Source organism: Primulina tabacum, chromosome 9, assembly GCF_025594145.1.
Source record: "Primulina tabacum isolate GXHZ01 chromosome 9, ASM2559414v2, whole genome shotgun sequence".
In the NCBI taxonomy this organism is placed as follows: Eukaryota; Viridiplantae; Streptophyta; class Magnoliopsida; order Lamiales; family Gesneriaceae; genus Primulina; species Primulina tabacum.
This window is the reverse complement of record NC_134558.1, coordinates 25,876,559-25,898,159: the sequence shown is the minus strand read 5'-3', so window position 1 is coordinate 25,898,159 and position 21,601 is coordinate 25,876,559. Positions and strand designations below refer to the sequence as shown.

The 21,601-nt window shown below is 37.7% G+C and overlaps 1 protein-coding gene across 2 annotated transcripts in view; it reads left to right on the top strand.

Annotated features, from left to right (window-relative positions):
* Window positions 1-8,422, top strand: part of LOC142555041 (uncharacterized) — a 28,436-nt gene extending 20,014 nt beyond the window's left edge. For both annotated transcript variants that reach the window (XM_075665684.1, XM_075665685.1), the window contains one exon: window positions 7,510-8,422. In XM_075665684.1, the coding sequence (XP_075521799.1) occupies window positions 7,510-8,050 (541 nt within the window). In that variant the 3' untranslated portion in view covers window positions 8,051-8,422. The remainder of the gene's footprint in view (window positions 1-7,509) is intronic.
* Window positions 8,423-21,601: the final 13,179 nt, after the last annotated feature.

Sequence of the window (21,601 nt, the reverse complement as noted above, 5' to 3'; positions counted from 1 at the left end):
GTGTTTGTTTCCGTTTTCTCTCAGGGACCAAGCTAGAGGATGGCTCCAATCGCTTCCATTGGGGAGCATCACGACGTGGCAAGAGTTGGCAACAAAGTTTCTGTCTAAATATTTTCCCCCTGCAAAGTCTGCGCAGTTGAAGATTGAGATTAGTACGTTCAGGCAGACTGAATTTGAGCAGCTCTATGAGGCATGGGAAAGGTACAAGGAGTTGTAGCGGAGGTGCCCGAATCATGGTTTTGAAGATTGGGTACAAATTGAGCTTTTCTATAACGGGTTGAATGGTCAAACATGGACAACAGTGGATGCAGCGGCAGGTGGCACGATCTTTGCCAAGTCTCCTGTTCAAGCCTATGATTTGCTTGAGCACATGACTATTAATAGCTACCAATGGCCGTCTGAGAGGTCAGGAGTACAGAAGACTGCTGGAGTTTATGCTGTGGATCATATCACATCACTCACTGCGCAAGTATCAGCATTAACTACACAGATAGCAACCATGAATAAAGTGAGTACATCAAAAACTGAGGGACCATCATTTGTTGTTGAAGAATCGCAAATTTCTGAAGAAGTGCAATGCATCAACAACAAGAATTTTGGAGGCTATGGAGGATATCGAGGTAACCCTCTCCCGAACACTTATCATCCTGGTTTGAGAAACCATGAAAATTTTTCATACGCAAATAATAAGAATGTGTTGAATCCTTCACCGGGGTTCAATACATCAAATGGAGAAGGGAAGCCGTCATTTGAGGATTTAGTTGGGACATTCGTTTTTGGATCTGGCAAGAGGATGGCTAGGACGGAGTCTAGGCTTGACAACCTAGAGACACACATGGCGAATATTGGTGCTTCTTTGAAAATCCTTGAGTCGCAAGTGGGGCAGATAACGAAGCAACTCACGTCCCAACCGTCAGGCATAGTAAAAAAGACTGCAGACCCAAATCTGAGAGAGGTGAATGCCATTTTTATACAGCACGAAGAGATTGGAGTGGTAAACAGAGAAGAGAAAGAGGTTAAACCAAGAATTTTCAGGGATGAAAAGCCAACTCCAACCAAAAGAGTCCGAGGTAAGAAATATGAGAGGTATGATTCAAATCAATGCATTGATATTTCTTTACTTCCCTACCCTCGAAGATTTTTACAATTACAAGCTGAATTTCAAAAGAAAAAAGGTCTTGAAGATCTCAAGAACCTACACACTAATATTGAATCTGCAGATCAGGAGGAAGTAAAATTTTCTGAAGGAACACGAAGAAATCTTCCCCAGAAACTGCAAGATCCAGGGGAATTTGTTGTACCATGTGAAATAGGGGGTAAATTTGTGGAAAAAGCTATATGTGACTCAGGAGCGAGCGTGAATATAATGCCAAGTTCTCTCTAAGAGAAATTGGGATTAAGCCGGATAAAGCCCACAGGACTAAGCTTACAGATGGCAGATAAATCAGTCAGGACACCATTGGGTATTGTGGAAGATGTTGAACTTCAGATCGATAAATTGAAGGTTCTAGCGGAGTTCGTGGTACTTGACATGGAGAACAGTCAGAACGTTCACGTCATCCTAGGACGACCATTATTGGCTACTGTTGGAGCCATCATTGACGTGAAACGAGGAAAGTAGTTGTAGGTCAAGGGTAGAAATCAAGGCATCCAAAAGTTCTCACGACCCACCTTGAATAAACTGGTGACAGTCGGGCTGACGACGTTAAACCAAGCGCTGTGTGGTAGGCAACCCACAATGCATTCGTCTTGTTTATGTTCTTTTATTTTAATCTTTTATTTGTTAATTTTAAATTTTCATTATTCGAATATTGATTCAATTGTTTTATTTTTGCAGGTGTTTAAAAAAAAAATATGATGAGGCAGATTTATCACGCGCAACAGCGTGCTCAGCTTCAGTGGGCAAAGATAGAGAGGCGCGCGTGGGCGCGCCACTTCACGCGCAACCGCACGCGCCGCGTACATGCTCCCTTTCCACCACCACCAGCTTGGCCACCACAGTACCCACCACCAGATCTACCGCCGCAGCCCATGGACGAGGATGATGAAGATGCTGCGGACGACAATTTGAGCGACGAGTTCTGACACTCGTGCTAGAGGTATGTGTTGTCACGTTTATCTTTTAAATTATACATTGAGGACAATGCATACTGTAAGTTTGGGGGGGTCAATTTGCTTTGCGTATTGAGTGTTTGAGTTGTTTGCTTTGCGTACTGAGTGTTTGAGTTGTTAATTTTTTTTTAGTTAATTTCGTTTTTAGTTATTCCTGCACAGTGGCTAGAATTTTCGTTTTTCGTAGGAGTCTAGTCGAGTATTTTGAAAAAAAAAATTTCTTTACTGCTTTCTAGAGTCGTTAGATAGAGTCATGGATATATCATTGTGTGGCCGATGATGAAAATGAAATCGTGGTTTTAATGCATATTTGTATTCATGATAACTTGCGAGTCATCAATATCTTTGCACGGTCATGTTTGTTGATACTATTGATGCTTACAGACAATTTACACACTTGTGATGCTAAATGGACAATAGAAATATGAATTTTAGTATTTCTCACATGACATTAACGGACACCTTTGCAGACACAGAAATGACCTAGGAAATCTTTCTCAACATCTTTGGGCTTGTTTTTCATTGTTATTATCATTTGTTATCCCATTGAGCCTCGAGTTGATTGAGATGCTTGATTTTTCTTTGTGAACCTATCTCATATATCATTTTGATTGAAAAATGCATGTGATTGGTTTGTATGAGTTAACTAATAGATTGACAAGAATCTAGAATTTTCTTGAACACTTTTCGAGGCGAAATACGGATAATATGTGACATAGGAATGATTTAGGCAATTTTTGGAACCGTAGCCTTTGAGCCTACCAAATCAACATGAAATATCCATAGTGTCCCATTTTGAGCCTATTAAAAAATCAAGTGGTGTGTGTCAACGACATACAATTAGCCCCCACTTGTATCTATTCTACATCCCACAACGCCTACCTAATGAAGCTTATACACTTATTGTCCTACCTAATTGTTAGAGAAATAAGTTCATGGGTATTGTAATAACTCAATTACTCCTTGAAAAAAAAAATTTGAAATATGCAAAAAGGAGTTGAGAAAGAGACAAAAAGAAGAAAAACAATCAAAATAATGAATAAAAAAAAGTTGTGAAAAAGAAAAATATGGGAATTGGAGGATATGATTGGGAGAATAAAAATAAAGTGAAGGTAAATGAAAGGAGAGTGAAAATGATGAAGATTCGATTATTTCTCTCAATTTTTGATTTCCATACCTTTTATTGTAGCCATGAGCCATAGCCTAACGTTACAAGCCTACAAGACCTATTAACTTTGTCACATTTATCCAATATTCTAGTGGAGAAAAGCTGTTCAAGTCAAGCCTATTGATACCTGAAAAACATTGTTAGCAAGTATGGACTTTAATCATTGGCATGTAAGCATCTCATTGTGTGATATCATCTTTTGGTACTTCTGTTGAATATCTTTTGAACCAAATAATCACCAATAAAGCCCTTTGAGATCTGTGTAAGTGAATTTGTATATTAAATGGAGTGTGAGTTAAACTGAACTGAAGATCTCTTGAGTTTATAAGGCTAATGGGTGTTGTAAATTTATTTGAGCATTTGAGTGGGTAAATGAACATTGACATATCACACACGCACGTGACTCTTGAGTGATTATGAATTACATAAAAATGGATTAGTCAGAGGCCAAGATCAATGGTTGCATATTCATGACTGTTATTCGTTATCAATACTTGTTGAGTGAGTTCCTGTTTTTACTTTTATTTTGCTCGGGACTAGCAAAACTTCAAGTTTGGGGGGTTTGATAAGTGCAAGATTTGCACTTAATTTATATAAGAATCCATTTTGAATTATGTTAGTTTCTAACGAAATTATGTGTTTTTGGTTTGTTTTTGTTGTCATTGTAGGAAAGGAGAAAAAAGTGCACACGAGCCAAGTAAATGCGAGAAAACAAAGCCGAGGGGCATGGAATTGGGCAGAAGTACGGCCGCGCACGCGCCTCTGGATCTTCGTGCTTCATCTTTGCACGCGCGGCTGCGCGTGAAGTGGCGCGGCCACGCGCGCACTTCTGCCCAATGCCATGCCCCTCGGCTTTGTTTTCTTGCATTTACTTGGCTCGTGTGCACTTTTTTATCCTTTCCTACAATGACAACAAAAACAAACAAAAAACGCATAATTCCATTCGAAACTAACATAATTCAAAATGGATTCTTATATAAATTAAGTGCAAGTCATGCATTTGTCAATGGTGTAGCCGAAAGGATGAACAGGACCTTGAATGAACATGCTAGGAGCATGCGACTGCATTCTGGATTACCAAAATCATTCTGGGCTGATGTTGTTAACACTGTAGAATATCTTATCAACAGAGGACCTTCGATACCGCTTGACTGCAGAATACCCGAAGAGGTATGGAGCGGCAAAGAAGTAAACCTTTCTTTCTTGAAAGTATTTGGAAGTTTATCATATGTTCATATTGACTCAGCTAGCAGAACAAAACTTGATCCGAAATCAAATAAGTTTTTATTTATTGGTTATGGAGATAATGAGTTTGGTTATCATTTCTGGGATGACCAAAACCGGAAAATCATTTGGAGCAGAGATGTAATCTTCAATGACCATGTTTTTTACAAGGACAAGTCAGGCATTGGATTTGAAGATGAAAGTTCTGAAGTCAAGAATACAGATGAAGTGCCATTGACAGATATTCCTATGAATGAATCAAAAATCAGTAACCAGGAAGATGAAGAAGCAACTACACAAGATGATGACCCACAAACTCCGGTGATTGAACTCAGGAGATCTTCAAGAACAATTAGACCACCTGAGAGATACTCCCCTGCACTTCACTATATTTTATTGATAGGAAAAGGTGAACCGGAGACCTATGAAGAGGCAATAAAAAATGGCGATTCAATCAAGTGGGAGTTAGCCATGGAAGATGAGATGAATTCATTGTCATCCAACCAGATGTGATAGTTGACAGAACTTTCGCAAAGCAAAAATGCATTACATAACAAGTGGGTGTACCAGTTAAAAGAAGAACATGATGGTAGCAAGAGGTACAAGGCAAGACTAGTTGTAAAATGTTTTCAACAAAAGGAAGGCATTGATTACACTGGAATTTTCTCTCTAGTTGTTAAGTTAACTACAATCAGGACTGTACTCGGATTAGTGGCAAAAGAAGATTTACATCTGGAGCTGTTAGATGTAAAGACAACATTTCTTCATGGTGATCTAGATGAAGAAATTTATATGAAGCAGCCACATGGCTTTAAAGTATGGGGAAAAGAGAAAATGGTGTGTAAACTTCATAAGAGCTTGTATGGTCTCAAACAAGCTTCAAGACAGTGGTACAAGAAGTTTGATGGATTCATGAGTAATAATGGTTTCCTGAGGTGTCAGGCTGATCACTATTGTTATGTGAAAAAGCTTGATGGTTCTTATATCATTCTACTGTTATATGTAGATGATATGTTGATAGCTGGAGCTTGTCTGGAGGAGATTGATAAACTCAAGAAAGAGTTATAAAAAGAATTTGCTATGAAGGATTTGAGTGCTGCAAAGCAAATCCTTGGAATGAGGATCTTAAGAGACCAGGTGAATGAAATCTTGAAGTTGTCTCAAGAAGAGTACGTGAAAAAGTTGGTTAGCAGATTTAACATGGATGAAGCTAAACATGTGAGTGCTCCTTTGGCTAGTCATTTTAAACTAACCAAATCACAATCACTTTCGACGGAGCAAAAGCAGGTTTAAATGAACAAGGTTCCTTATGCTTCTGCTGTCGGAAGCCTCATGTATGCAATGATATACACTAGACCAGACATAACACATGCAGTGGGAGTTGTAAGCAGGTTTATGAGCAATCCAGGAAAAAAGCACTAAGAAGCAGGTAAATGGATTCTGAGGTATTTGAAAGGTACTGCTAGTTCATATTTATGCTTCAGAAGATCAAATTTAGGCTTACAAGGTTTTGTCGATGCCGACATGGGTGGTGACCAAAATGGCAGGAAATGTACTACTGGGTATGTGTTCACATTAAGTGGTATGGTCGTAAGCTGGGTGTCTAAACTGCAAAAGATAGTTGCGCTTTCGACTACTAAGGCTAAGTACGTTGCAGTTACAGAAGCTAGCAAAAAGATGATATGGTTGAGATCTTTTTTGGAAGAACTCGGTCAGAAGCTTGAAGGTAGCCATTACACTGTGACAGTCAGAGTGCTATTCATTTAGCAAAAAAGCCTGTTTATCATGCTAGGACAAAACATATACAGGTTTGGTACCATTTCATCAGATCAGTACTAGAAGATGGAATTTTGTTGCTTGAGAAGATTCCTAGAAGTAAGAATCCAACCAATATGCTAACGAAAACTGTAACCATTGACAAACTGAAGTTGAAACTGAAGTTGTGTTCAACTTCAGTTGTACTACAAGTATAAATGGAGAGATATGAGCTGCTGCAATGATGATGTGAAGTCATGATTGGAATCAAGTCTTCAAGTGGGAGAAATGTTAGGTGAGATTTCAACATTGTTAGGTGAGATGTGAACATTTACGTGAGAAGAATTGCAAATGTCGGAAGAATACGAATTCAATTTGCCAACAATGTCACAATTGTCAAAGCTGATTGGCTATCTCATGCACAAGGGGCTCTATCCATCTCAGTTTATGTTTCCCAAAAACAGAAGCAATTACAAAGCTTCGAAAAATAGAGAGAGCATTTGAGTGTTGAGTGTTCTCTTGTGTGAGTTGGGAAATTATTTTTCTCGGTTACACTCGGGTTGTGAGTATGAGATATTTAATGTATTGTTGTAATATTTTTCCTGTTATAAAAGATCAGCAGTAGCTCCGTGGACGTAGTCTATCTTGGGTGAATCACGTAAATCTTTGTGTTCTTATTAATTATTTTATTCCGCATTTTTATCATCACGATCGTTATCACTTCGGTGTAACTACCCAACAAAAAATTTATTGAAATCTAATTACTTAATTAATGTGATTAATTAAGGAAATGACCATTAGTTGAAATAATAAAATATGTATTGCCTTGGTGGAGATGGTAATGAACGAAGCTTTTGTAGAAAGATAAAGGAGAAAATCTCCAATTTTTCCATCAGCCATCTTCTTGCTCTAAAAGGTTTTGAACCAATTTTGTTTTCTTGATCTCAAATACAAAATATCTTCTATACTTTTTAGTGCAAGTTAGAAGAGGAACATATATTCCAATCGTAGACCAGATTGGGAGTTCTTGAAGAAATTTCGTATGGAATTTACAACAAGAGCTATATCCGCTAATACCGGAGTAGTTGGAGCCAAGTGAAAAGGTATATTACTAAACCTCCTTTGAATGTTTATTTTTATATAAACCATACGAGTATCCAAAGTATATTTTGAACGTCAAAATAAAATTTTAAAAACTTCCGCTGCGTTTGGGCACGAGAAAAACCGAGATCCAACATGAACAAGCTGAGGGAACCACGCCAAAAAAACATTATGGTAAATCGCAGTGAGATAGTCAATGCCATCATGGCGAGAAGTGTTAGGGAAGTTGACTCTAAGAAGGAAAACATAGAGGAGCTTAAGGATGAAGTAAATCCCAAAACAGAACCATCCCCATCTATTGTCATTGCCCCGCCACTCCCCGAGGCACTAGAAAAAGCTTCATGTGAAGATGAATTTTCAGCAGTTCTTGATCTGCAAAAGTTACATGTCAATGCCCCTCCTTTGGTTGATGCTTTGAAGAAAAAGACCACGTACACAAAATTATGGCCGGGATTTCGACCTCGCAAAAATAAGCTGGAAGAGCATACGGTGGTTGACTTAACCAAGGGATGCCCAACTATTTTCCAGCAACAAATGCCTCAAAAGCTTGATGATCCAGGGAGTTTTACCATACATTGCACTATTTGTTCTAAGAAATTCTCTAATGTTTTATGTGATTTAGGTGCAAGAATTAATTTAATTCCCTTTTCTCTTTTTTGGAAACTTGGACATGAGGAGCTAAAGCAGTGAATATGACCCTGAAGCTTGCTTACTATTCTACTAAACATCCTGAAGCTATCATCGAAGATGTATTGGTTAAGATAGACAAATTTATATTCCCTGTAGATTTTATTGTTCTTGATATGGAAGATGATTTCGATGTTCCTGTTATTTTAGGAAGATCATTTTTAGCAACTAGTAAAGCTTTAATTGATGTCCATGGGGGAAATTTAATCCTTAGTATAGATAATGAACAATCTTTTTTGAATGTGTTCAAGTTTAATAAGCCACATGCATGTAATGAGCATAAATGCTATAAAATCAATGCTTTTGATACTTTAGCACTTGATCTTTTGAAAGATAGCAGGTTGGTGAAAGAAGTCGTCAAAGAGAGCCTAATGGGAGATGTCAAAATCAGAAATTAAACCCTTCACCCCGCCACATAATCTTTTTAGCAAAAAGAAGGACAAACTTCTAAATTTTCTTCGTCAATGTAAGGATGCTCTGAATACTTTGAAGGAATCAATGAAGCTGAAAGATTTGGAGGATTTTTTTGGAGAAGTTCTAGTGAATGCAAAACCTCATAAACCTAAGGGAAATAAAAATCAGCCTGAAAATGAGTTTGAGGGGAGTGATAATGAGCGCCATGATGAGGTTAATTCCTGAGTCGAATGATCTTGTAAAAAACTCCAGCTTGGGACTATAAATCAAGAACTACATCTTCCCCTATCCCTATCCATTTTGCTTTTGATTTTGTTTAGTTCTTACTCTTGTTTTCTCTTTTGTTGTTTAGTTTTGCTTTTGTTTTTATTTAGTTCTTACTCTTGTTTTCTTTTTTGTTATTTATTTTGATTTTTTTTTTTAGTTTAGTTCCTCGCAAGGTACTTACGTGAAATGTTTAATTTGTTGATCTAGTCACTTCCCTGTAATAGAGGAAGTTTACAAAATTCATATCTCCTTTAGTCCTCATGCAAGCTTGCCAGTCAAGGAAGTTCTCAGGTTCTTCGTTCGAATCATTTAAAATTGAAGAAAATGTCGCATTTGAATTCGGGGGTTGGCTTCAATGTTTTATTGTGTTTAATCTGCATGCTGTGTTTTGAAACATGCGATTACTCCTTTCACATGGAAATTTTCTTTTGAAAAAAAATTTATTCGTGATTGAGAAATGAATGAATTATAGTAGTAGCTAATAGTCAATGATTACTGTGATCTTGCTTCATATTTCAACTTTATATTTGATGATTGTCAGCCATGTACATGAATTTTCTATTTTGGGTTAACACGTCATGAATGAAGAATATTTTGAGAACATTGAGTTACGATCTTGTGTATTGTATTAGTAGTGAAAATTTATGTAAGTCCAATAATTTTTTCCTGAGAATATCTGAGTTACTCTATAACCTGTTTGAGGGCACTTTGAGCCGAAATATTAGTTACAAACTTAACTTGGAAATGAATTTGGAGACCTTTTGATGCGTTTGAGCCTTCAATCTGACTTGATTATATATTAACCATTTGTGTCCTCCTTTGGCCTTAATGAAAAGAATGATGAGTGTGCAGCATACAATTAGAGCACATTCGACATTCCAGAAAACTCATTATTCTTACCCTTATGTGCCTACATGAAATATTTTTATCCCCACAAATGTACAAACTCATTCAAAAGATTCCAGCTTTACACAAAGATACAAAGCAATTGTCCAGTCAAAGGACAATAATGAACATTGCATCAGAGCATTAAAGACAAACGTTTCAGAAGGGCAGTCGAAAAGTCGAGACACTAGAGTCCAAGGAACGAATTCAAGATGCAACGGATACAATAATAAAGTCTCACTGTACGATCAGTTTCCCGCATATATATTGAGAAGATCAGTGGAGACGAAAATGAGCGAGAACAAAATAGAACCAGAGAGAATGTGGAAAAAGAAAGGGCACTTTGTCTATCAGCTTTCAAGAAGCATTCAGCCCAGAGGGAACTATTCTCAGTCATATCAGCTTAGTTTAGAAGCTTACTTCCCTCAGTGTGTGAGAACACCTTTCTGTTGTATTCACTAGTTCAGTTCTCACACACGAACACAAACCACCAGCACTCAAATACAGTCTTGCACAAAGATGTTAAACTTGTGTATGTAGTCTTTCTCACATAGACGTTAAAGAAGTATTGTCTGGAAGGTGTTGCCTTCAGTCTATACTAGGAGTTCAGTTAGGAAGTGGGTAAGTCCTAAGCTGGGTGGGTTTGTACAAGTAGTTGTATAAATCAAATTCTTCTAGTTGATCCTACCCGAGGTGGTAGAAGGAGTGACGTAAGAGCAGTTGAAGTCTCCGAACATCCATAAACATATCTTGTGTATTTAACTGATTAACTGTTATTTTCAAACTAACTTGATCAGTTAGAGCATCCGTCGGTTCAGTTCTTGTCGTAACTGAATTGATTTATGCGATAACTGATCCCCTACTTTTCAGTAATTCAGTTTACATAAGTTAACATGCTTTCTAATTTAACAGCCTTCTTCACGAAGGATTACTTCGAGTTTCTCCCGCTTGGTTTTTAACCAAACTCGATTTAATTCATCGGTGTTAACATTCTTAGAACACGAGCTATTGCAGCTCATTGGAGAATATTTTGTTTGAAATGCCTTCAAAGGCACCAGCACACAATCCTTCAACTGATATCAGAGTTAGCTGTTCTAAGAAGAAGAACATTTGAAAAAAACTATGTTTTAAAATATGTTACTTTAAAATAGTGTTTAAAGCTATTTAAAAGTATTCCATACTATTTTCAAAACTATTTTGAAAATGTTTATCTATCACTCATTGCGAAGGGTTGAGAGGATTGGCTCTGCGACTAATATTGTCGCCACTTCTCTCGACTCTTAGATTTGGGGCTTTAATCAGCTAAAGTGTCCTGAGCTTCATCTGTCAAGATGCACGGCTAAATTGTTCGATGAACAAGATTTCAGTTGCAAGCCTTCCAGGTCAGCTGTTCTTCAGACGAAACTCATCCATGTTGGGATGTTGGTTGATTAAATCACCAGCTGTATTCCGCTTGAGCCTAGTTTGAGTAAGTTAGACCAGTTAGCTAGCAAAGAGATCAAGTTCAAGGAAAATTAACTCGTTTCTCTAGCAAATTGAACTCACGATCGGTGCAACATTTCAAGCAGTTAAGGCAACCAATTGTTGGTATATCCAGTTATGTCACACATAAACCGACTGATATATGATGTTGTTTAAAATATGCTATTGTAATAGCAATTTTCCTTTCAACTGTTGTATGTACATAAATGTAAAAATACAATGAAATTTATTTAATTAAATAAAAATCATGTTTATCCAGCTGTGTTTCGTTGTGACTGAATGGATATTTCCAGATTTCTTGTCTACGTTGCTTGAATGATTATAAACCTCTGAATGAACGCTTAGATAATTACTTCTCAAATACGAGCTTTTATTCAGCTTTTAAGGGGGAGTTTTTCTTGTACTCTCAAACTGAAAAATTGTTTTTCAATCAGTTTTTAAAATTCAGTTGTTAAGGAGGAGCTTTCTTTTCTTTAACTGAAGGTGTTCTCTTAACTATGTTTTTCAAAAAGGTTTTCAATTCAGTCTTTGAGCGGGAGTTTTTCTTTTACCCTCGATCTTTAAATTGTTTTTCAAAACCGTTTTTAATTCAGTTCTTGAGGGAAAGCTTTTAATGATGTTTAAATGGACTACCCTTGAACTGAATATATAGTTCTTAACTACTCAAGTTTTGTGATCATCAAAAAGGGGGAGATTGTTGGAACTTTTTCGCAATCTTAATTTTGATGTTGACAAAACTTGTTATTTTGTGTTACTAATATTTTACCTTAGTGTGCAGAAGTTAGGATCAGTTATGAGGTGTCTGAATCGCAAACTGAAGACCCAACTGATCACACAAACTTAATCAGACAAACTGATATGTCATTTGAGCAGTTCAGCTGATTGTCCAGCTGATAGGTGGTTCAACAGGAGAACCTCATAAGCCTTGCCAGCCGAAGGAGTGTTCAACTGATGAAGAGCCCAGCTGACCAGTTCAACTGAACAAGAGCAAAATCAGTTCAAATGACGAGTCAAATGATTCCGCTAGCCCAACTGAAGATCAGTTCAGCTGACTAGTTTGGAGCATCAGTTAGAATCTTTCGGTTGTAGATCAAGACAAACTCATTCAGTGGATTCCAGCTATAAACAAAGGTAAAAAGCAATCGTCCAGTCAAAGGACAATAATGAACGTTGCATCAGAGCATTAAAGACAAACGTTTCAGAAGGGCAGTCGAAAAGTCGAGACACAGAGTCCAAGAACGAATTCAAGATGCAACCGATACAATAATTGAGTCTCACTGTACGATCAGTTTCCCGCCTATATATAGAGAAGATCAGTGGAGACGAAAATGAGCGAGAACAAAATAGAACCAAAGAGAGTGTGGAAAAAGAAAGGGAACGCTTATTTTACTATCAGCTTTCAAGAATCATTCATCTCAAAGGGAACTATTCTCAGCCATATCAGCTTAGTTTAGAAGCTTACTTCCTCAGTGTGTGAGAACACCTTTCTGGTGTATTCATTGTTCAGCTCTCACACACGAACAACACACCACTACCACCACTCAAATATACTCTTGCACAAAGACATTAGACTTGTGTATGTAGTCTTTCTCACATAGACGTTAAAGAAGTGTTGGCTGGAAGGTGTTGCTTTCAGTCTAGACTAGGAGTTCAGTTAGGCAGTGGGTAAGTCCTAAGTTGGGTGGGTTTGTACAAGTAGTTTTATAAATCAAAGTCTTCTAGTAGACCTACCCGAGGTGGTAGAAAGGGTGACGTAGGAGCAGTTGAAGTCTTCGAACATCAATAAACATATCTGGTATATTTAACTGTTTAGCTATTGTTTTCAAACTGACTTGATCAGTTAGAGCATCCGTCAGTTCAGTTCTTATCATAACTGAACTGATATATGCGACAACTGATCCCCTGCTTTTCAGTTATTCAGTTTACATAAGTTAAAATATTTTCTAATTTAACAGTCCTCTTCACGAAGGATTACTTCGAGCTTCTTCCGCTTGGTTTTTAACCAAACTCGATTTAATTCATCGACGTTAACATTCTTAGAACACGAGCTATTGCACCTCATTAGAGAAAATTTTGTTTGAAATGCCTTCAAAGACACCAGCACATGATCGTTCATAATCTTAACTTCATGCATAGTTTGAAATTTCTATCCAAAGTCTCCAAAATACGAAAACAACATGCTATTAGCCCCAAGTAAAATTCGAAGCATGAATGGCAAAAATAATAATATGGGGTTGAATTAAATAGGTTACCAGTTCGTAGAGTCGTGTCTGTTTTTGCCTCATCGGCATGCATGGCGAACACTCTTTCCTGGGTCGGCTGCCTCCGCTGCGGGCGGTTCCTTCAGCATGTGATCACTAGCTCCACTCTTGAATCATTTTTCTGAGCCCATAAACACTGCCCCATATGTTGCCGGTTGCATTTTAGGCATGGTAGGTACTCACCGGAATTTTGAGGAGCCTTCGTTTGCTGAATAGGACCTTTGTGTTTCGGCGGTCCTTGAAACGGCCTCTTTCCTTGCTGTCCCTAGAAAGGTCTCTTAAACTGATGTTGCTGCTAAGGTGCCTGATAAGGCCTCTTTCCCTGTCTGTCGTTATTAATATCTCTCTGGTCTTGCTCTGCCGCCAAGGCTCTCGACACGGCAATAGCATAAGTGGTAGGACCAGCAACTCTAACATAACGGTGCAAGATCGGCCGTAATCCATCAATGAAATGCCTCAGCTTTTCTCTGGCGTCGTTAGCTATCAAGTGCACAAAGTGACACCCCTACTTGAACTTCTTCACAAAATATGCGATGCTGCGGTCTCCCTGCCTCAAAGTCATAAACTCCCTGGTCAGGCGGGAGCGTACTTTCTCAGTGAAGTACTTGGAGTAAAACACCTCCTTGAAACCCTCCCAAGTAAGGGTCTGCGAATTCACTGCCACTTATGCACTCTCCCACCAAAGTTTGGCATCCCCTGTCAAAAGAAAATTGACACATCTGACTCTGTATGCATCCTACAGTTCCATAAAAGTGAATATCACCTCGATGGACTTAATCAATCCCTCTGCTATCATCGGGTCAGTAGTCCCCAAGAACTCCTTTGGATCCATCCTCCTAAATCTCTCATACACCGCCTCTGGCCTGGGCCTCACTCTTGTATCTCCTCAGCATTTTTCCCCGCAAAATGTGCGAAGAACTGGGTCATCCCTGCAAGCATCTGTGCCAGCATATATGGAGATGGGCGAGGAGGAGTGGCGCTCTCCCCATCCCGAGCCTCTCTATCCTCTTCACCTGCTCCACGTGTGATAATACGTATAGGAGGCATACTGTTCCAAAATTTATCCAACACGTAAACCAACATGGATGAATATAATATCCATATCATAAGATGAATGTAAATCGAACTTAAACACGTACATGCTGAAATCATGACTTTTCTGCTTACTACGTGAAAGAATTTTAAAACTTTAAAACGTACAGACTTGAGGCGTGAATTTGTGACCTTCTCGCAACAGGCAGTAGGCATAACCATTTACAAGAACACCACACCGATACCAACTGTAACGTACCGTACTTTAATCTACTTAAAATTTGTGGAAAATAAAAACTTTTTCTTAAATAAGTGATAATATTTCAAAATGCAATACAAATAAAGTGCTTGACTAAATATTCGAACTATGAACGAGTTTAACAAAAAGTAATTGTTTAAACAACAAGAAGTAATTTCATTAAATCAGAGTAAACAAATTTAACATGCATGAAATCCTTGAAACTTAAGCGGTCATCGGGTTAGGCCTCCGCGCAGTCCGAGCCAACTCACTGGTCCCCACCTCTCGCCTCCTCATACTAATCTTTACCGGCATCGATCAAGTCTAGTGAGTCTAAAGACTCAATATGTATAAACTAAGAATAGCAAGTAATACATAATAAAATCACGTGCATTTTAAAGTAGCACATACATACTTAAACTCTGAACATACTTACATAAACGTAGACGTGCCATCATTTCATAAACGTGCTTGAAACATACATACTTAAACATGCATAATCATCATCATTTTGCGTAGAGATATGTTTCAAAGCAACTGACCCATAACATAATGCATCTTATCAGACTAAACCACAGTACTGGGCTGGCAGAGATTTCCACTGCCACGTACATAAGATCCCCGGTCATGCTTTACCGGGTGAATTGGTCCATGGTCATGCTTTACCACATCCCAAGCCTGATCAAAACCCGATCATGCTTTACCGGGGTGGAGAGGTTCCCGGGCACGTTCTCTGACTTCCAAACCCGTAACATAATTGGTCACAAGACATTTTGCATACCTCAAAAACATAAAACATTTTATTTTTGCACGTTGAACATACTTACATAACGTTGAGTGCTTCATTGGATCTCGTTTGGGCTATTGCTGCACATACATACTAACACATTACTCTTGCAACTTAAATTTCATAACTTAATCGTACCAATCGTACTCACTACCGAAGTAATTAAATAAATTATTATTTTCTAGACCACTCGGGACTTGACCATGTTTAATCATCATACTAGACCATGACATTGAACCCCGAAACAATCCTGCTATAGAGCATGAACATTTCCCAAACAATGGAAGACACGAACCCCGTTTAAAACATAATTCAACGATTCTTATTCAAGCTTCTTATCAGCTAATCAAACTCTCCCCAAGCTTGGAAATAACGACGTATTAGTACGCATACTGAATCGCTACCGAAATGATTACATGAAAACAACAATCAGTTGGGTATGAGCAGTTGTAGTATTTTGGTCATATCTCTCAGCTCGGTTATTGGAAAGAAGCGATTTAGTATGCGTTGGAAAGATAAGACGATGATCTAAAAATCATCTTCAGATGTCAAAGTCTAAATCAAAGCTTAAGATACTGATAAATGATTATGAAGCTACTCGTTCTGTACAAGTTGAAATCAGCCTAGCTGATTTCAGCACACCAGCTGAAACTGAATTGAACCAGCAACTGACCAACTGAACAGAACTGAACCAGCTGCTGACCAACTGAACTGAACCGGCTGCAGAATAACTGAACTGAGCCAGACCAGTTGAAACTGAACTGAACCAGACTAATTGAACTGAACCAGACCAGCTGAAACTGAACCAGACTAGTTGAACTCAATCAGTTGACCAGAGTTGACCAGTTTAAGCTCGAGGAAAATGTCCAGCAAGACGAATTTGACTGTTGAAATTTCAGAAACAGTACAAAAACTTTTCAAACGGTCATATTCTTGTATCTAACGTATATATCATTGTTGGAGCCTATAAAAATACAACACCTTGAAGATCAAACAAGAGCTTTTGAGGAGGATTCAAAGCATGGACAGTTAGCATGAAGAAATCAGCTAGTTGATAGCACAAGCCCTTGTGTTAGGATACATTTGAGATGTACACTGTAAAGGATAAATCACTCACGCAAAATCACTCACATAGACGAGATTTGAACTTCAAAGATTAGTTGAGTGAGTCTTTACACAAAGATGTAAAACAATGTGTTTGTAGTATTTGCATATAATTAAATAATATGATGATTGCGAGGTGATGCCTACAATCTTGAGTGCTAGAAGTTCAGTTAAGCGGTAGTGTAAGTCCTAAGCTGAGTGGATTTGTACAAAGAGTTGTATAAATCAAAGTCTTCTACTGAATCCTTCCCAAGATGGAAGAAAGGGTGACGTAGGAGTATTTGAAGTCTCCGAACATCCATAAACAAATTCGTGTCTATTTATTTATTTAATTTATTTATAATTTTCATTGCTTTTAAAGATGCATTGTTTAAGCATTTTATGTATTCTTCAAATACCAAAATATTGCATACAAAATATTTGATAAAATGCTTCAACCCAAATATTTTTACTCATTCAACTTGCATATATTTTAAATGGTTTACAAAAAGTTTAATCGGTTTCTACGAAAAATTATTTCGAGTATCTTCTGCTTGGTTTGAAAACCAAACTCGATTTAATTTATCGATGTTCAATATTTCAAGAACCGAGGTATTGTAGTTCAATGATTTCCCCCAAATAGATCTTGTCATCCTGGTTTGATTAATAATATTCAATCTATTTTTCATGGTTGATAAGTACAATTTATTGCATTTTTATTACTTGTTTTCAACTTGGAATTTTATGATCCTTGAGCAGGTTTTATGTGATTTGTTATTGTTTTTGTTGTTGTAGTTTGGTAGCTTAGAATAAGAGTTTGGAGTAGTAAAGTGTTGAATTGAAAAGTGCAAAAGATCAAAATTACAGAAGCTGCAGCGCACCTGCGCTTATACATACACCGCACCCGCGGTGAAGCAGTGCACCCGCGCTAAAATCCATACCGCACCTGCACTCGCACACCAGAACCAACACCGCACCCGCGGTGTCCTCTTGACCGCACCCGCGCTTCTTGAAAAAGCAGAATCCGGAAAATCTGTATTTTTGTGTGCTGTGCATGAAAGTCCAAGATACTGGTGTGCTACGAATTGAGGCTTGTCTGGACTATAAAAAGACATCATTTACTTACCATATAGGGTATTGGGGAGCTAAGGGAAGAGTGGAGGCTGCTGCTAGAAGATTGAAGACTCAAGTTCATCAATTTCTTTTGGGAAATCTGCTGCACAACTCCGGGGACGGAATCAGCACTTGAAACTCATGTTCTAAGTTCTTCTTTCTTTTATTTTTCATTTGATATGTCTTGTTTTAGAACTATGTTTTGTTGTTTTACATGTGTTATTATGAACTATTTTTTATTTCTAGAGAAAAGATGGAACAAAACTAGAAACCATGTGTTAGAATCTTTGAGCTAATTTATTTAAGTTCTTCATATTGTTCATTTGTATTGTTCTAATCTTAATGCTTTCAATTTATTGGCCATAATTTGAATGATTTATATGTTTACAATTTATCACTCGGAAGAGGAAATTATAAACAAGAAAGGGGAAAAATACATCAATGGTATTTATAGAGTTCGGGAGTTCTTATAATGCTATCGAAGCCCATAGAGAATCTAGTGCTTGATGTGCTATTTAATTGTAGACTGTTGATGGGAACGTTGTCAATCTATTTTTAGATAACTAATATCTACTTAACACTCGGGAGAGGGAAGTAGATAATTATAGGATTCTTGGCTAATGAATAAGAAGGATTTTTATAACATAATTACAAGAAATTACACATGGTGGACAGTTGCGTGAAATCGGACCTCTAGATCTTTTATTCCATTGTTAATTGTTATAAATTGGTGTTACATTTAAATCCATTTTAAATTTAATTATTCTTGCAAACAAATCTTTTAATTGATTATTCTAAAAATAGTCGAAACTATTTTAATCACAAGTACTAATATACATTTATATATACATTCCTCGTGGGATCGACACTTGTACTCGAAAATATATTTTACTATAACTTGACGTCATGCGCTTGCGAGCAATCAAGAAAACACGCAACAAGTTTTTGGCGCCATTGCCGGGGATGTTTATTTTAAATTTATATTTGTATTGTTACCAAAACTAGTCTAGATTTTAATTTAGAGCTGTTTTTATTGTATTACATTAAACATTGATTTGTTTCTTATCTTTGTTTGACAATGCATGCGAAGATCGCAAAATCTTGACTTGCTTATCTTTGATCCCGAGATCGAAAGAACCACAAGAAGATTAAGAAAGGTAAGAAGAGAAGCGATTCAAACAATGGCTGACAACATAGATAACGAAAATCTACCCCCTGCAATACCCATCAGAGATCATTTTAGGCCGGTACTAAATGCTCATTATTCGGGCATAGCACGAGGGACTATTAATGCAAACAACTTTGAGCTCAAGCCCGCATTGATAAACATGGTTCAACAGAACCAATTTGGGGGAGCCGCTACTGCAGATCCTCATCTACATCTCAGAACATTCCTTGAAATCACTGACACGGTAAAGATAAATGGTGTTCCTGATGATATAATTCGATTGCGCTTGTTTCCTTTTTCTCTTAGGGACCAAGCAAGAGGATGGCTCCAATCGCTTTCTTTGGGGAGTATCACTACATGGCAAGAGTTAGCAACCAAGTTCCTAGCTAAATATTTTCCACCTGCGAAGTCTGCACAATTGAAGATTGAGATAAGTACTTTAGGCAGACTGACTTTGAGCAATTATATGAGGCATGGGAACGGTATAAGGAATTGTTGAGGAGGTGTCCAAACCATGGTTTTGAAGATTGGGTACAGATTGAATTATTTTACAATGGTTTGAATGGACAAACAAGAGGCACTGTGGATGCAGCAGCTGGTGGCACGATATTTGCCAAATCACCTGATCAAGCATTTGATTTTCTTGAACAGATGACCATTAACAGTTATCAGTGGTCGTCTGAGAGGTCAGGAGTAAAGAAACCAGCTGGAATTTATGCCGTAGATCCTATTACATCACTGACCGCAAAAGTTTCATCTTTAACAACTCAAATTGCAGCTATGAATAAAGCTAGTACACCAAAGGTTAAAAATGCATCGGTTGTTATTGAAGAACCACATATTTCTGATGAGGTGCATTATATCAACAATAGGAATTTTGGTGGATACGGAGGATATCGAGGTAACCCTCCCCCTAACACTTATCATCCTGGTTTGAGAAATCATGAGAATTTTTCATATGCTAATAATAAGAATGTGTTGAATCCTCCACCGGGGTTCAATACATCGAAGGGGGAAGGAAAACTTTCACTTGAGGATCTAGTTGGGACATTTGTTGCTAAATCTAATAAAAGGATGGCTAGGACTGAATCTCATCTTGATGGCATGGAAACTCACATGGGAAACATGGGTGCCACAATGAAATCATTGGAGACACAGATTGGACAGTTGGCTAATGCATTGAGAGATCAAAATAGAGGTCAATTTCCAAGTAATACTGAAGTGAATCCAAAGGAGCAATGCAAAGCTGTAACTTTGAGAAGTGGAAGAGAACTTGAGGTTAAAAAATCCAAAGAGAATGAGGAAAATGAGAAGAGAGTTGAAGAAGATGAATGTGAAAATGGAAAGGAAAACAAGGTTGAGGAGTCTCGGATTGAAACTAAAGTTGAATGGATTCCTATACTGAAACCGACTCTTCATACCCACAGACATTTAGGAAGAAGATTATTGATGATCAATTGGCAAAATTTTTGGAGATTTTCAAGAAGATTCACATCAACATTCCATTTGCTGATGCTTTAGAGCAAATGCCAAACTATGCAAAGTTCATCAAAGATGTGATGTCAGAAAAGAGGAAGTTGCAAGAGTTCGAGACAGTGAAGTTGACCGAAGAGTGCAGCGTCCATTCTCTAAAAGAAGTTACCACAAAAACTAAAAGATCCAGGGAGTTTTACTATTTCTTGTATTATTGGTAGTACTCAAGTTAATAAAGCTTTATGTGATCTTGGAGCGAGTATTAATCTTATGCCATTTTCTGTTTATAGGGACTTGGAGTTTGGGGAGGTAAAACCAACCACTATAACTTTGCAACTTGCAGATAGGTCACTCACCTATCCTCGTGGAATTGTTGAAGATGTTTTGGTAAAAGTTGACAAGTTTATCTTCCCTGCTGATTTCGTAATACTTGATATGGAGGAAGATCAAGATGCTCCATTGATTTTTGGGCGACCCTTCTTAGCCACTGGAAAAGCATTGATAGATGTACACAAAGGAGAACTCACCTTGAGAGTTGGTGGGGAAGCTGTGATATTCAACATCTATAAGGCTATTAAAGGTAACGACGAGGTGAGTACTTGTAAAAGTATTGATATAATTGACTCTTGTGTTGCTGAGATTGGTATAAGTCATACAGCAGAAGATCCATTAGAAAGATGCCTTTCTAGTACTGTCAGTATAGTTGATGATGATGATTGGGAACTGAGTGAGCAACTTTTAGCTCTTGAAGAGTTGCCAAAGGTGAAGGAAGCCGCACAGGAGAATTTGGAAGAAGAAAAATGTTCAGAGATAATACCTTCATCCCCTGTTTTGAAGGAATTGTCAAGCCATCTTTGCTATGCTTTCTTGGGTGAGAAGTCGACATATCCTGTAATTATCTCTTCCTCTCTTACTTTAGATGAAAAAGAGAAATTGTTGAGAGTGTTGAGGAAATTTAAAACTGCATTTGGGTGGTCTATTTCTGATATCAAGGGGATTATTCCCACCATATGCATGCATAGGATTTTAATGGAAGAGTCATACGCTCCTTATGTGGATCATCAGAGAAGGCTAAATCCAGCCATGAAAGAGGTAGTAAAAAATGAAGTGTTGAAATTGTTAAATGCTAGAGTTATATATGCTATTTCTGACAGCAGTTGGGTGTCTCCTGTGCAAGTAGTGCCTAAAAAGGGTGGAATGACTGTGGTAAAGAATGAAAATGATGAATTAATATCTACTCGTACTGTGACTGGATGGCGAGTATGTATTGATTATAGGAAGTTGAACAATGCCACACGTAAAGATCATTTTCCATTACCTTTTATTGATCAAATGCTTGATAAACTTGCTG